This window comes from Asparagus officinalis, chromosome 4, assembly GCF_001876935.1.
Source record: "Asparagus officinalis chromosome 4, Aspof.V1, whole genome shotgun sequence".
Taxonomy (NCBI): Eukaryota; Viridiplantae; Streptophyta; class Magnoliopsida; order Asparagales; family Asparagaceae; genus Asparagus; species Asparagus officinalis.
This window is the reverse complement of record NC_033797.1, coordinates 122,866,036-122,884,259: the sequence shown is the minus strand read 5'-3', so window position 1 is coordinate 122,884,259 and position 18,224 is coordinate 122,866,036. Positions and strand designations below refer to the sequence as shown.

Genomic DNA, 18,224 nt, shown 5'->3' with positions numbered 1-18,224 from the left:
AATTATGCTACCTCACTACTAAGCACAACTTTTTATGCTTAGTACCAAGCATACCCATTTTTCTCATATGTGTGTGTGTGTGTGTGTGTGTGTGTGTATATATAGATACATACATACATATATCTATATAGACACACACACACACACACACACACACACACACACACACACATATATATATATATAGAGAGAGTAAGACTTCTATCAACTTAAGTTGATGTCCACCAAACTTCCTAGCCACTCATTTATCTAATACTATTATAAAAGTGTGTTGTTATGTTAAAACATTTTTTCCAAAAATGCCCTCCAAACCACATACATGCATCCATAAAACACATCTTGCATACATATAAACACATATATATACATGCATACATTCTTAATAATGGCATAACTCTCCTTTTAATTGTCCACTAATATTAACTTCTATTTTTTGTAACCCCTCCACTAATCCAATATTAATTTAATCATAAAAAAAATTTAAGATTGTAAGTTGCATTTGACATAATAGCTGAGAATTGAATGCACACACATATGACAAACTAATAATATACGTATTAACTTTTATTTTTTGTAACCCCTCCACTTAACACGCACATATGACAAACTAATAATATACGTTTCAATTTGCAAACAAAGTGTCAACTTAAAATACCATTAGTACATGCATTCATGCATACTTGAAATGAGAGTTATATTTTTAATTGTAGTTTTTATTTAAGTGGCAATTACATTTGACTGTTACGAAATCCAAAGAGCCTATTTTTTTATTTATCATAATAGCCCTTACTTGCAACCTATATAAATTCGCTCATTTGATGATTTAGATTTACACTCACCTCTTACAATCCTAACAGCATCATATACTCACCCCATGGCTTTACTATGATATTATTTGGATGATACAAGCTCGCCAATAAAAACATTATCCCTTCAGAAGAGATAACGACAAAGAGGGGAGGGGGGGGTGAAGTTGTGCTATGTGATTTGTTTAGACTGGCGGTTTATATGTGGGATTGAGGATACGATTGATATCAAGAAATATGAAATTCGGATACTTAATTGTGATTTGAGAGAAATATTGTATTATCCATCATGAACTGAGTAGATATTTTTTTAGCATGTTACTAATTATATGATAATAGAAGAGAGAGAATGTGAAAGTGAGAATTTTATTTTGTTATAATGGATTAGCAAAAATAAAGATAATTAATATAAACTGGAATAGCATGACACACTTAACATAAAAGTAAAGAACAAACTTGTAATTTTTGTCTTTTGGATAATTTTTTTATAATAAGTATATTATAATTACCTCCCTAATGTCAAAACTATATTCTAAATTTACCCATAAAACTAGCAGTAGTTTTTAAATGCCATTCATTATCTTAAATTATAAAGTAAATAGAACTATGTCTTTTAAGATTAAAAAAATTGTATCTTTTGGGTATTTCATGATTTACCAATGTTCACAAAATAACCCTGAATTTTTTAACAAACAACCATGGATCTTCATAATTTTCACAAAGACCATTGAAATTTCATATATTTATAGAAAAATACTAAAACTTCATAATTTTTTACAGATAAACTCCTATATAGTTCAAAACTTAAATCTTAAGAAGATTGAAAGAAGTATATGATCTAAATTGTAAGAAATGTGTAAAGTATTAGAACATAAAACAAATATGTCCACGTGCAACGCACGTGCACTATACTAGTTAATATAAAAACCTTTTCATATCATGCAAGGATCCCTAGGTAATTTGAGTGCCTAAAAAGTTTGGTGGACAACTTTTTGTTATCCACTTAAGTTGACACAAGTTTTGCTCTCTCTCTCTCTCTCTCTCTCTCTCTCTCTCTCTCTCTCTATATATATATATATATATATATATATTATTCTTATACACAGGATAAGAAATGTGGGAGTTCTAAGCTAAAAGATTATTTTAATAAGCCTCTTGTACATTTTGGGAACCTACAAATTATCATGGGTAATGACAGAACAAGAGGTGACATTGGAACAGATATATTTGGCAGTGATAATTGTATTGAAGTTGATGAACAAGATACACCTGATTATGTTTGGGCAAAAATACTTATGTTGAGGACTTGGAAAAGGATCATAGTACAACTTCACAACCTACTAACAAGAAATCACAAGCTAGTATCACCTCTAACACCAAAGGTAAGTCCAATGGCAAGAAGAAGGTAGGAAAGTCAAATAATGATAATGATGTGCTTAGTAAGTTCCTTGAGAAGGTAGATGCAGTGTCATATTCAATTCAACATGCACATATGATTCATTGGACTGAGAAGTTATCTCAGGAAATGCACCGGTATTGCTATTTATGATGCTTTTCACCCACATTATGCATATGCACCGGTATTGCTATTTATGATGCTTTTCACCCACAATTTTGTGGCTGAATTTTTTTATTTATTTATTTACAACAGTTTGATAGTTTGGTGATTCATGTTTTGATGGTTACGTGGCTTTGATGATTTATTGTCTTTTAAAAATATGCAGCGTACGTTATAATTCCAATATAAAGGCATGACATTTATTGATATGCAACAATTACTGTATGTAGCCTAAACTGTATTTACAGTGCTTAGGCAAGGCATTCATTAATGTTAATCCTTTGATTGTAGCCTAGATTGGCATTATATTGTATAGGCGAGGCAAATCCAAGACGATTGATCTAAATCTAAGCCCATAGACTTCATATTGTCTCTTTAGTTTTGATCTAATGAAACAGAGGTTTGAGGATGTAGATGAGTTTTTAAAATATATTGAAATAATTTCTGGCTTTGACTGATTTCGTGCATTATGAGTTCTATTTGGTGGTTACTGACAGTTTTCGTAAACTCCGCCTACGCATCACCTATTTCTAATTTTGCTCTTATTATTATCATTTCAGTCCCCATAATTTGTTTTCCTCTGATGCATGCTTCAAAATATCGATTTGGTCTTTTATTGCATGCTCAGTTCAAGTATTATCAAGTTCAATAGTTATCTTTTTTTTTAAAGCTGTTATAACTATTTGGTCTTATTTTAGAAACTGATTTAGTTGTTATGTTCATATTGTGCTATGGATGAGTGTGAATTTCTGAGACATGTAACCCCAATTTCTATTATCATTATTTAGGCGAGGCAAATCATAATGGCGAAGACTTTTTTTTTCTCAATTTGTTGAGTATTGCGGCCTACAATATTAATAGGAATTAGTGGAATGTCATATATTGATGATCATGACTAACGGTGAGCACAACAATTTTTTTAATTATTCACAATTTTTTCTATCAACAAAGGATTTTATTCATTTTATTCTCAAAATATTTTTCTCATGCTCCCTCTTTATATAGTATTGTGGCTGCTACTATAAATGTTGCATCAATTTTAGGATCGCTAGGACCAAATTTTCAAAGAAAATATGGTTGAAAGAAATTTTTGTCTTATTTGGATGGTAATCTCACCATGGCCACCACATTCAATATTTCCTATGATGTTTCATTTGTAAACAAACAAAAAAAAAAAATCTGAGGTAAAAGTTTGCCTCCCTATTTGGTTTCTTAGTTTTGCCATTTGAACCAAACAGGTAATGTGGAAGAAATTATTTCCTCCCCACACTTTTACGCCCAAACAAAAAGCAAAAACAAAAACCAACTTCTAAGACACCAGTGGAAAGGGGTAGAAATAGATTTTTTTTACTACTAGAAAAGGTTTATTATTGTTTGGAAATGAAACCAACACCCCCTAAGTTTTCCCTGCTCCTTCCCCTTCACATTACTTTGAAGCCCATTTTGCCTGCATTTTATTTCAGCCCACACATCACCAGCTCATTAGTTAAAGGGGTTGGAAGTTACCATAAGGATTTGTAGAATCGGCGAGAAATTTTGGATCATAACAAGTTTGGAGATACAAGAGTCGTTTTGGGTGCTGCGCGGTCGACCGCGGCGCAAGGCCGGTCGCGACCGCGAACGTGCACAAGCCAGAGTAGGAGTCTGGATTTGGCGCGATCGACCGCGAGACCCTGTAGACGAATTTGGTCTTTGTCGCTGGATCACGGTCGACCGCGAGCTTTGGGCGGTTAACCGCCAATCGGGTCAGGGTCTGTTTTGTGTTTCCTGTTCTTATTGGGTTTGGTGTTTGCTATAAATACCAACATACGAATTAGGGTTTCTTTGGCTTTGTTTGGAGATTGGTTTAGGGATATTTGGAGCTCAGAAAAAGGAGAGTTTTTCTGAGCAATTGTTTGAGGGTTTATTTGGATAGATTAAGAGATTTGTTAGTGAGATTAGTTGATTGGTTTGAGCGTTTTGTAATCTCAATTTGTACTCTTATTCTCTATTAGTGAAAAACCCTATCCCCTTCTTGTCCCGTGTACGTAGGCAATTTGCCGAACCACGTAAAACTATTATGTTTGGATTTGTACCGTTATTTTTGATTTGTTTGGCCTTTATCTCGACGTTTGTTTGATTTGGTTCTCGAAGCACGCTCGTTTGGTTGTCCCGCTTCCGCGCCGCGCACAAAAATTAGTATCAGAGCTCCAGATTCCATATCTAGGGTTTTTTTTGTTGGAGGAGTAGATCAATTTGAAAGTTCGGCTAGGACTTCGTTTGGCGAGAAATGTGGGATCTTTTTTGTAAAGACCCTATCTTTTTCAGTTTGGATCTATTCTTCGTTTGTTCCGTATTGGTTTGTTGGCGCTTGGGCTATTTGGAGGAGTAGATCGCTTTGGAGGCTCTTCGAAGGCTTCGGTTGGAGATAAAGGTGGGATTTTTCCTATTTGTGGATCTCGTTGCCAACGTGCCGGGTGAGATCGTTTCGAGACTCTTGTTAGGGTTTCAATTGGAGGTAAAATTCTATCCTTTATCAGTTTGGATCTATTCTTCATTTGTTGGTGCTTTTAGATAGTTGGCCGAGATAGAAGGATTTGAGGCCGTGTTATTTGTTTGTTGATACAGTGCATTGGATTATTGAGAAATGCCATTGACCTGCATATTGAAGTCCTTTGAGCACGTTGGTATGAACAAGGAGACTGGGGTGGAGTTTGGCACTTCTATTCGATGATTGAGGGGTCTTCTATTTGGTGTTCATTCAGGCATTTAGGGGCCTTCCAAGGAGGCATCATTGGAAGGTAAATTGGTATTTCGGTTTCCTATGTTGGGGATTGTACTAGGCATTTGTGGGTTGCAACCAAGTCTCGTTGGTTTTGAAGTCCTAGTAGTCAACAACAGTTGAAGAAGTGTATTGGTAGAAGGTGAAGGTACTTCATTCTGATTTTAGCGGGAGGTACAAGAAGGACCTATTTCTGCATTTGTACCGAGCTCATGGCAGTTTGAGAAACTTCATTGCAGAGGAAACATTGTGTCGACGAGATAAGATGATATTTTTGATTGGTTGTTTCTTTCTGGAAGGGGATCGGCGTTGGTTGTCGAGCATTGTTTCTGCTTTAGGAGGTTCGACATATTTCGGGCATCTTAGTAATAGGTCGCCGACTGTTGCATTTGGAGTTATTGGATCTGGTGGAGCTACTTCAGAATTTGGTTGGCGTCGGATATTTGGTTACCCGGTATTTAGCCACATCGAGGATGTGAAATTTGATCTGATTGCACGTTTGGGATTCAGAGGCTCGGTTGATTATCGTTTGGAAGCTTCTGATTTTGTTCTGAGCAGGTATGTCACATTGAACTCTTGGCAGGTAAAGAGTGTTGATCAGGTCGTTTGGATATCGCAGCAGGTGGAGGGTGATGCTACTCCATGTTGGGTGGAGTTTACTCCATATACTTCAGATCATACTACATCGTTTGGGATTCCAGTTGAGGTGACACAGAGTGGGGATCATTTGGATTTTGGATGCAGATGATATTGGTGAAGAGTTGCAGACTCTTCTATTGGATTGAGGGCCTTTTGAAGGCCATTGGATGAACTACGTGAATGCTTGATTCCTTGGGCAAGAGGATACGTAGGCAGTCAGTTTTGATGCAGCCGATTTGGTGAGAGACATCGACGTTTGAGAGAGTGTTCACACTCCCGTTTGGGTCTCGACTTGTTGTGGATTGAGTCCGTTATCGTGAATAGTTTCACTTCTTACTGGACGCAACAAGTAAGGCATTTGTTTTAGTTGGTGTCGGCTCAGTTTTTGGAAGAAACTTCGCCGAGGTGGAGAATTGTAGAATCGGCGAGAAATTTTGGATCAGAACAGGTTTGGAGGCGCAGGAGTTGTTTTGGGTGCTGCGCGGTCGACCGCGGCGCAAGGTCGGTCGACCGCGAACGTGCACAAGCCAGGACCGCGAGACCCTGTAGGCGAATTTGGTCTCTGTCGCTGGATCGCGGTCGACCGCGAGCTTTGGACGATCAACCGCCAATCGGGTCAGGGTCTGTTTTGTGTTTCCTGTTCTTATTGGGTTTGGTGTTTGCTATAAATACCAACATACGAATTAGGGTTTCTTTGGTTTTGTTTGGAGATTGGTTTGGGGATATTTGGAGCTCAGAAAAAAGAGAGTTTTTCTGAGCAATTGTTTGAGGATTTATTTGGAGACATTAAGAGATTTGTTGGTGAAATTAGTTGATTAGTTTGAGCGTTTTGTAATCTTAATTTGTACTCTTATTCTCCATTAGTGAAAAACCTCATCCCCTTCTTACCCCGTGGACGTAGGCAATTTGCCGAACCACGTAAAACTATTGTGTTTGGATTTGTGTCGTTGTTTTTTATTTGTTTGGCATTTATCTCGACGTTTGTTTGATTTGGTTTTTGAAACACGCCCGTTTGGTTGTCCGCTTTCGCGCCAATTGTAGAATCGGCGAGAAATTTTGGATCAGAACAGGTTTAGAGGCGCAGGAATCGTTTTGGGTGATGCGCGGTCCACCGCGGCGCAAGGCCGGTCGACCGCGAACGTGCACTAACCAGAGTGGGAGTCTGGATTTGGCACGGTCGACCGCCGCGGTCTACCACAATTCCCCTGTAAGCGAATTTGTCTCTGTCGTGGATCGCGGTCGACCGCGAGTTTTGGGCGGTCGACCGCCAATCGGGTCAGAGTCTGTTTTGTGTTACCTGTTATTATTGGGTTTGATGTTTGCTATAAATACCAACATACGAATTAGGGTTTCTTTGGCTTTGTTTGGAGTTTGGTTTAGGGATATTTGGAGCTCAAAAAAAAGAGAGTTTTTCTGAGCAATTGTTTGAGAGTTTATTTGGAGAGATTAAGAGATTTGTTGGTAAGATTAGTTAATTGGTTTAAGCGTTTTATAATCTCAATTTGTACTCTTATTCCCTATTAGTGAAAAACATTATCCCCTTCTTGTCCCGTGGACGTAGGCAATTTACCGAACCACGTAAAACTATTGTGTTTGGATTTGTACCGTTTATGATTTGTTTGGCCTTTATCTCGACGTTTGTTTGATTTGGTTCTCGAAGCACGCCCGTTTGGTTTGTCCCGCTTCCGCGCCGCGCACAACAGGATTTACAAAGGAGACCCAATTCGTGGAGGAACTCCACAGAAAAGGGCCAAAAACAGCTCGAAAGCAGCTAAAAGTAGAAAATTGGAACTAAGGTAACTTGCCATGAACGAAGGCATCACCGATGCCCCGCATTAAATCCTTTAAATAATGATTAAGCAAACTGCATTTTCACATTACGCAACTTCTGCAATATAAAGCAAATGCTCACAATGAATCCGTCTAATAACTTCAGCGCATGAAGACCATATATTACTTACCTCTAAACTTACATTAGAGGGCATAATAAACAAAGAAGAAACACGTACGTCCATCTAATCCTGCTTCTAGAATTAGCTCTGCTGGTCAGATGAAACCGGTGCAGCAGGTAAATTAAGGTTCGGTTTAAGCTTGTCAACTGCATTGAGATCCTCAGTTTGCTTATGAGAACTGGGCTTCTCCTTTCCTAGCTGTGAGGGGAGTTTCGTTGGATGAGCATGGATTTCTCCTAAGTCTAATTCTGGCTTCCTCTTCATCTTTTTCTTTGCATCTGCAACAATTATTTTGCTTCCGTCGCCTAGAATCATGTTCGTGGTGCTACTACTTAGTCGAGCCTTGTCATGGTGCTTGGATATATGATGATGTACAGCATCACTTGATACTGATGATGGTTCAAGAGTTCTGACTGAAGATGAAACAGGCTGATCGGCTGTATTCTTTTCTTGAGGCCCAAGTACTACAGCAGTAGACTCTGTGGCTGGTCTTGCTTGAGCACCAAGACTCGTTCCCTCTGCCCTAGATGCAGCAGCCAGCTTCTTCCTCTTGATCCTTTCCTCTTCACGAGCCTGACAAAATGAAACACGTGAAACCGAAGGATTTTCTTTATGCATGTAACGGAGATGATAACCAAAGCGAGAGAGGATTGTCTGTGTATATATTAATGATATCACAGGTTTCAGGTCAGTTGCATGTTTCACTGTGTAATATGTTCAAAGGGTTAATTACAGAAAGCACCCATGAATTTCCGGGGAATTGCAGTAAACCCCATCAACTTTTTTATAACATTAAATCCCCATGAACATCTGGGAGTTGCACATAACCCCCATGGGCTGTTTTATTTCACTAAATCTTATATGAAAATTTATCTTTTAATCCCCATATTAGCATCATCAACTCTAACGTGTCACCGGTAAGCACAGGACAAAAAAAACGACAGATAATTCCTTGTTAGTCCCAAAAAATACCCTTTTATTAAAAAGGAAAAATAGCTAATTTTTCCTGACTAACGAATTATTTCATCTTTTTATTAGGCACATGCTCGCCACATGAGATGTCAGAATCAATGATGCTAACTTGGAAATTAAATGAGAAAATTTCATGTAAAATTTAGTGAATAAAACAATTGGGGTTGGGGGGTTGGGGGTTTGTAGGGGTTTAGTGCAACAATAAAACTTGATGGGCATTTACTGCAACTCCCTAAAAGTTCATGGGGGGTTTTCTGTAGTTAACCCTTTCTTAAATTGATGCCTTTGAAATAGAATTAACAATACTGAGAAAATACAAGCACTGACGGCTGTGTGTGGGTGTGTGGTGTGTATCTAGATATACATATACATACAAGTATATGCATGTGTCTGTGCGTGCTCGTAACAGAGATAATTCTACTTCAACTACTTGGGGGATCAATCAACAGCTTCATCCATAATAAGGAAATTGGTGGATCACTCAACAGAAACATCCATTAATAAGGAAACATAAACCAGTGGACAAGACAGACAGAGCTTGGATAAAAAGAACATTTATTAAAATAAATCGACAAAGATTATTAAGATGGGTAAAGGACCTTATCTCTATAAATTCTTTGTCTCCTTCGCTCCTTTGATCTGAATATAGCATCTTTAATCCCATTACTATCCATATAACCATTTGGCCACAACTCGGCGAGCTGAAACCAGAAACGCAAATCTAATAAGAAATTGAAACTGCTGTTTTCAATATGAAGGAAATGGTAAATGTCAATTGACAGATAACAGGCTTCACCAGTGGGATCTGCTTCCCTTCAAATTAAAAATTAACCAGGCAAGCTATTACCATAAAGGTACAGGTAGCTTTACAAGTAAAAGCTTCCAAGCGAGACTTACTCTGAGGATTACAAGTTAAAAGAACATGTAAAGAAAAAAGGGTAGAACGGCAGGAAAGTAAACAACAGAAAAGCAGCGCCAATAAAGAAAAAAGTTCACACATGGATGAAACCATGAAGCCAAGCAACAGAGCTTCAAGAAGTATCAAAAAACGTGTACTTCTGAATTCTCTGAATTTTATTGACTAAAAAAGTTGGTTACACAATTCCATACAGAGAGAGATATAGTTACAGTGGTTTAAAAGCACCCAAAAAAATCTGCAATATGGAGGAATTGAGTTACCTCTTGATAGAGCTTCTTCCTGCTTTGAGGATGTTTGTCATCGTCCATCCCCTGGAGAAAACAAAAGTATATACAAACACATGTATCCAGTTATAACAAAGGTAGTGGAAGTAAAATAAAAAAAAATTAACCTGATAGCAACAGCCTTCTTGACAAAAATAATGAAAAAGAAAAAAGAAAGAAAGTGAAAGAAAAAATAAACATCGATGTCTATCAATAGTTTTCTTTTGACCCTGCTCTCCCTCTTAAGAACAAACAATGACGTAGAAGTATATAATTTCTCACCTCAACATACAATTCATAGAGCTCACATATCTTGTCTTCCAATGCAAAATCCATACCATGCTTTCTTAGAGCTTTCTTTTCATCGCCGCCATTTACTTCTTGAAAATCATCAGCAGAACCATCATGCCGCTCAGGTATCTGTTGAGCAGAGAAACAATTACATTTGAATGCACAAAACATTTTTAGGAAATAAATGCTTAGCAGACTCCATACTTTGATATTAGACCCTAGCAAAGTTTATTCTTGATGCATCAACCACATGTGGGACTCACTTATTCAGTGCCACACCAGATTGTTTCATCTTAACTTTCGTGTCACCATGGTAAGGATCACCTGCGGCTAATTCTTGGGCTGTGTTTGGTGGCAAGAGTTAGCCAACAGTTAAGACCAACTCCTGCAAATAAAAAGAGTTGGGGACAAGGAGCTAAGGCTGCATAACATTGATATCTTTTGAAAATCTTTATGCATATACCATCCTGCTTTTGAGAATTATCCTAGAGTTATAATTCCAATTCTCTGTTGAAATTAGCCTAACTCTTGATGGAATATAAGATTCCATACATTACTCTTGCAATATAAGATTACATAAATTACTCTTGCAATAATGCACAACTTCTATATTTTGTTTACTCTTCTAGCTTTACAAGGCCTTAATGTCGTATAACAAACATTTTCCCACAACTGTTCTAGTTCCCATTCCTGGCTCGGTGAATCCTACTGCCAAAAACTTACCCCATTCTGAATCAAAATCTACCTTTCAATCTGTCCTTAAACAGAACCTAGTCCCCTAGGTTCCAAAATCAATTAAGAGAGTTATTTCAAATAACTTAGCCTCAATACATGACCCAGAGACATATGTATCAAAAGAGAGTTATTAAATATGACATCAAATATGTATTGCACATCCATTATCATTTATAATGTTTCCTGAATTTTAATGCAATGTGTAAGCATCATTTTCCTAGGAATAGGGAACTCTATCGGATGTCTATGGAAGAAAAGAACTTTAACATGGAAGAAGAGAAAAGGAAAAGGAGGTTGTGTGGAAGAGTCAAACAAATGAGAAAGATTAGGTGGGTGGAGAGAGGCTGAAAGGACAGGGGAATTGAAAGAATGGGTAGAAAGAGCCCTCTCATGTTGAACAGGATTCTTACATAGAAAGGAGAATACAGCAACTATAGGTGGATAAGAAGAGGCATTACTTCTGTGAAAAAAAAACAAATGAAAGACTAATAATATTTTGGGGCTTAATAGGTGAGCATCATATTGTGAAGGTACCATTGATCAAAATTTGAGGCTCATCAGATCATGTTTTTATCAACATGCAACAAAAGAACCCTTAACAAAAACAATTACTTCTAACAAATGCAAAGCAACTCCCAAGACTAAATGTTAAGCATGCTGCACTCAATAATGTACGTTATTGCAGTAAACATCCAAGGATTTTACCATAGCAAAAATAAACTGTTAATTCTACAGTCTAATTAAATTCCAAAAAAGCATGACGAAGCCAAACCATAAAGATACCATGGACTTCAAGTATGATAGACGTGTCTTTATCATTTCATTGACGTCCTGTTTTATTTGTCGGAATCTGTCAACTTTCTCCTGTTTTGCTGATTGACCTGATTCAACGAGTGCTCTCAGTTTTCTCTGCAAAAGACAATAGATAATTACCCAACAATCAACACTAAATTTTGATAGAATGGCAGCCATGAGAGATCCTAGAAACCTAATTTAAAGAAAATTCCTACAAATATTAAGAGAGATCAGTCTATCACTTTCCAGCAGATTAATTACATTAGCACTTACTAATAGGACAAACCATTCTTGATTCTACATATGAGTAATCATGTAGCTAATCAGTATACTGAGTAATTCATAGTGTAAAGATGATCAGAGAAAAATGTCAAATAGGCATGAAACAATCAGTGTCCAGTAAAATGTGGTAGAACATAAGAGGAAACAGAAGATTAAATCTTCACAAACATCAACATGGGAAATGTTGTGTATAAAACGTTGATAGAGGTCTATTTTCCAGTTATTTAGATGATTCCAGCCTTGTACCCCAGAACATAAATCATCAAGCATGATGAACACACTCACCATAGTGCAACAAGATGAAGAGAGCTCCATGTACTGTTTTTAACATAAGTACAACTCTCCATTCCTTTTTATCCTCTCACTCCTATCTGTTCAAAATCTCATCAATTTGTAATGAAGCTCTTGAATAACTAGGACAGGCTTCACATGATCTATCTCTTCCATATGCGAGAGGTTGCCAGAGCTGCTGGATTTCGGTTATGTAGACAAAAACCAAGGATCTAAACTCCGCATGAGTCATAGATTTGGACCTAAACCAGACTACTGCCTGCTGATGCATGGGGAGAGTTAATTCTGCGCTTATATTCTTTGACACACCTAACCAATCCGTTGGGTTCTTAGTACATGGACCTAAATGAGTCCAAGTAGTAACCACACATGGTCACAGCATACATATACATACACTAGCATTCTATCCAAATAATTATGACAGCTTTAGTGTAACATCGCAAAATCTTTTATTTGTTTTCTTTCATTCTGATGATCAAATACTGTTACTGATACCGGTCCATGAACCAGCATTTTCCTTTTTCTTTCTTTTGTCTCATATAATCTTCTGGTACGAGGATACTAAGTTAGCTAATTTCTCACTTAGGATAGAGTTAACTAAGTTATAGTATACATATTAAACCTAGCATGGGAACCCTAACGAACCATGTTTTAGACCATGATTAAAGTTAATCAAATTTGATAAATATGTATTTTAAAACTCTCTAAATAACACATTTAAATAATTTGGTCAGCCATGAGTGGAAGAGAACTTTGCAAATAAACCCTCCAAATTACCTATATTTCCATTCCCAAAGCTCACATGTCATGTCTATATAAACCCCACTCTCTCTATCTCTCTCTCTCTGACTTTCATTTTCAAGAAGAATTTTCCAAACCCTCTCTCCCCTCCTCCACCTCTAGGCTGGCCTCATCTTGCAGCAACTCCCCCCATTTTTTCATCATTCATCTTCTCAAAAGAAAAAAAAAAGAAGAAGAAGAACAAGCTCGAGATAGCCTAGGAAAGGCATTGAAGCTTGGCAAAAGAGGAGATTTGGACATCCCCTAGGTAAAATTTCACTCTATTTATGTTTTAATGATTCAAACAAGTGCAAATCTGAGCTTCCCATGGTTGATAGCTGTTTTGATCATGCAATGTGCAATTTTAGTTAAATTCATGCTTGCATATAAGGTTAGAGCAAAGAATGGTTCATGAATGTCAATAAGCAAGGATAAAAGTGTGATCTTTGTGCTTAAGAACATGTAAAAACATGGTCATTTCTGTTTTCCATCTCCCTAAGTTCAGATTATAGTGGGTATGCTCCGACTGGTGATGGTATGACTTGCATGTCGATATTCGAAGCATAATCCCGTACTGAAAAAATTTCTGCAGCATACCTTGTTAGTATTTTGGCCATAACTTTCTCTAGCAATGTCATTTTTTAATTGAAATTTTTTATTTTGAAATTTGTACTCGTGCATCTTTTTGTTGAACTTGGTTTGGTCAAATTTGGATATCATTTTCTATCTCGAATGCTTAGCAGAAGTGGACGCATGTGTCTGAAACAGGACATGTTCACTATAGAGAGCATGACTCTCAATATATATCTTGAGTGCACTAAATTCTTGTTATTCCTTAAACTAGACTGATGTGACTTTCTTTTTGAATTTAGTTTGGGTCATTTTGATATCTTTTGCTATCTCTAATTTATGATCAAATCTAACTCATGTACACTAGAATTTGTGTGATGGTGCTCTGTGTCACACATGCACTATCTTAACCATATTTCCATGAATGTTAGTCATAACTACAATCTAATGAGATATTCCAAAACTAGACATCCATATCTTTCATTTGAGTCCAATTTTATCCAATTCTAAGATCATTTACTAGTTCGAACTTGTGATTTAATTCAATGTATGTGTACGTGTACATGATACACAGTCTGCCCTCTTGGGAGTGTTTGCATGTATCTCAATTTCTGTTTATGCTTGAGTAAATAAAATTTTATAGTTTGATACTAGGTTTGTTAAATTATCTTTATCACATTTGTGTTTGAATTTTGATAGCTGATAGCGAATTATATCTGAAAGAGTTAATAAGATGAGGAAGTAAATTCTGCTCTTGGCATGAGTCTAAAATCCTTACTCTTTCATGTTGTATGGAGCAAAACTCTCTTTAGAAAGCTTGCATGCACTAATTTCTTTTTGTTTCAAAAACTAGGCTTATATAGAAAAATTTTAAATATTGTTTCACTAATTATGGATATCATTTGACCCATCATTTATGCACTTAAATCTGCTACATGGCCTACAGTTGCAATCCGTATGTCCTGTATGTTCTGTATATAACTTAAGCTATGCACATTAATCTTGAAAATAACTTATTGTTCTAAAATGTAGACTCATGTGAGAGTCAAATGGCACTAGTTTCATGCATTTCGATGTCAATTGCTCTCCCATCCATCCATCTCAAACTGCAGCAAGTACACTGCATTCGCTATTTGTGCATATCATAAGTGTTGAGCGTAACCATCTCGAGCATAGCATATACCATGAGATAAATTATAAGCTAGAAAAATAATAAAAGAACTAGTCATCTAGAATCTCATATGGGTATGCATGTATGCGTATATAGGAACTCCCAAGGAAATTATCGTTGGTGTCCAGTTCGTCACAACCGGTAGGTGACTCTTCTCTTGTTTTTCTTTCTATAATATGGAATTTCACTTGTATTCTCTTTACTTCCGAAAAACTGTTATTTGAAACAATTCATGTGTGGAATGTTGCCGATAGCTCGTTTATTTAACTGTCCTATTTGATCCGTACCATGAAATTTGGTAAATTGGTATTATATGTGGTTTTGCCTCAACTTTCGATCATCTTGATTAGTGACATGTATGTGTTGAATTGTTTGGATTATTATTGGTGATGCATGATTACTATTATATTAAGTCCCATAGGGACCAAGTCCCTGTGTGAGGACGCTCACCGGTGGGTATATATAAAGGCATGTGTGGTATTGACATATACCGAAAGGGGAACTTACAATCATGAATATCTAGTTGTTTATTCTTTTCGATGTTCATAACTTCATGTTAATCCTTGATGCTATTATGATGCAAATAGCTATTGATATCTACTACTTCATGTCGACATATCATATCACCTCCATATTCCCTTATGGTTGTATTCATGACTTTTTATTGGTTAACTACTAAGCCTCTTGCTCATCCCTACTTTTCTTTACATCCCCAACAGGTACTAAACCAAATAAGTGCAAATGTGCGATTAAGTGAGTTTGAAGACTAGTTAGAAACGCTCAGCAATTTTGGTGTATTGGTCGTACTTTTGGACTACTTATGTAATGTCATGTACTAAAAAACTTTTATTTTGAACTTCAGCATGTAATATATTGTTCCCTTAAGCTTTCCAGCTCTTTATTTTAAATTCTATGAACTCAACTGTCATACCTTAGATTCTGGGTGTTGTATGATTGCAATATAGTTGTGAATTTGTACTTTAATATTGCTTATACAAGAGTGTATATGAAAATTGAGTAGGTGAAACTGTAACTTTACGGTTGGTTCATGCCAAATTTTCATACACCTCCTGACCCCGCCTTTAATAGTTTTGAGAGTTGTTTCATTCAACCACTCAACTAATTTTTTTGGAGAATCCCTAGTAGTTTGAGATTCTGGCTTGATGTTTTTAGAACCCAATCTAAATTCTGATCTGATGTGTCCATCTTATATATTCATTTATTTTCATTTATTCGTTTGTCTTCAGTTAGAATGGTTGATATTTATTTTGATGTTATATATTAGTTGGAGTTTCAATAAAAGGTGCGTTAAATTTTTGGTTAGTAGTTTCTGGCAGCTAAAAGACAAGCGAGATTTAATTTGTCAAGTTATTGGTTAGTGTTTCTAAGATCATTCTCTTCATCCTTATCTACAATATCCTCCCTCAAGTCAATTTCCTATTACCCTTTCATTGAAACCCTTGCCTTCGAAACAAATGTATTTGACTTTCTATCAACTCTATGTAAAAAGTCATGTCACATTTTATCCATTTTTGAAAGATGCATCTAATGTAAAGCTAAGTTGCTAACTAATACTATTAAACCATTTTCATTTCCCTATTGACAGATTCGTTGTGAGCAACAAGTTCTTTCTCTGTTCTATTAGTATACATCATCAATTCATCTTTGTCTGATGCATTAATAGGAACATTTTGATGAAAGGCTTCCTGTCAGTTAAGGGTGGGCATGGACCAGTTCAACTGCATGTCGAACTGGTCTTGGTCAAGACCAAACTAGGCCCGCAATGGGTCGGGCCCTACTCGATTGGTGATACAACCGAGCCGTGGGCAGGACGGGGTTCCGCTCTAAACATAGAGACAAGGAAGTAGGCCCGGTCGGCCCGGCCCACCTTCGGTGATAATTATATGTTGATGTTATTTTAATAAATCAATTAAAAATTACAATTTTCAGGTGTTTGAGTTGTAATTTTAGTAATAATAGAGATTTTCTAAACTCTATTTAGCATTCTAATGAATATTTGTAGTCATTTTGATTAATTAAAAATGCTCAAATTATTATGAATCTTGTCCTTTAAAATAATTTCATCAATGATTATAAATTTATAGGGTTTAGACTTCAAAAAGATAAACTACATGTTTCGTTTTTTAAATTATGCATAATAATCTAGCAAAAAATTTGAAAAAATTTGAATAAAAAAAGAATGTGGGCCAACCCTCAACTCAAACCGCTGTGGCCCGGGTCAAACCCGACCTAGCCTCATACAGGCTGTGGGCCAAACTAGGTCCAACTCTAAGCCTAGAGACAAAGTCCTCGACCCAGCCGACCGATGCCCTCCTGGGCCCGGGTATGAACCAGTGGTCTAAAGTCGAGCTGGCCAATTCATGAGTCAAGACCGATTCGACCCACGCCCACCCCTACTTTCAATAAAATAATTGTCAAATAGGTTTCAAGACAATTAAATCTCTAAAGCCCGGTATATTTGTAATAGTATTTTATAAAGTGAAAAAAAGACGGCGCCTAAGCATCCGCCTAAGCGTTTTGGATTGTTAGCCATTTTTCACTCAAAAAAGTCAAACCAAAATTGGAAATGACATGAAAAGTAGCCCCAATAGGCTACTAAACCTAACAGCGGGTACCAAAAGCTCTCCTTTTGATAATCCACATTTTAGATTATTAACTTGTTGATTATTTGATGCACATACTCTACTATATGTTAGTTTATCATGTTACAATATGTATAATATTTTGATAATATTATGTGGTTGAATCTACATATTACCCATTTATTCATGCTCAGGATCTATATAAACATCGTCTATGAATTTATAGGTTTTCCCCCTTTGACTTGCTTGTTTTATAATTTCCAGATTCTTTTCCTGATTCCTTCTTATTCTTTTAAATTTTTACCCTATTAAAAATTAAAAATTAAAATTTGATTCCACGACATTCCCGCTAGTCCTGCCTAAGCCCAAAAAAAACCTACGCAGCACCTTGTCGCTTCACTTCGCACCGTTTTCCACAATCTTGATTTATAGTTGGAACTACGAGAACAAACAACTCATTAAGAAATACCTCTAAGGTAAATAATTTCTTAACTTAAGATCAATTATCTATCAAGACGGTAAGAATGAGAAAGATGTGGTTAATCAAATAAAAGGGTGCAATAGTTAAATCGGCGAAACTATTTTTGGTAACTTCATAGTTGTAGGATACCCATGAAACTGAACTATATATATATAGATCAACAATATCTTATGGATGAGAACGTGTAGCAACGTCATAGTTGTAGGATACCCATGAAACTGAACTATATATATATAGATCAACAATATCTTATGGATGAGAACGTGTAGCAACGTATAGTTGTAGGATACCCATGAAACTGAACTATATATATATAGATCAACAATATCTTATGGATGAGAACGTGTAGCAACGT

General features: G+C 36.4%; 1 protein-coding gene across 1 annotated transcript in view; it reads right to left on the bottom strand.

The window, feature by feature from the left end:
* LOC109839242 (ubinuclein-1-like) overlaps positions 7,566–18,224 on the bottom strand; it is a 34,914-nt gene continuing 24,255 nt past the window's right edge. Inside the window, exons 9-13 of the mRNA XM_020407670.1 lie at positions 11,680–11,805; positions 10,153–10,290; positions 9,868–9,918; positions 9,288–9,389; positions 7,566–8,289 (exon numbers count right to left, since the gene is read on the bottom strand). Of these exons, the coding sequence (XP_020263259.1) occupies positions 7,798–8,289; positions 9,288–9,389; positions 9,868–9,918; positions 10,153–10,290; positions 11,680–11,805 (909 nt within the window). The 3' untranslated portion in view covers positions 7,566–7,797. The remainder of the gene's footprint in view (positions 8,290–9,287; positions 9,390–9,867; positions 9,919–10,152; positions 10,291–11,679; positions 11,806–18,224) is intronic.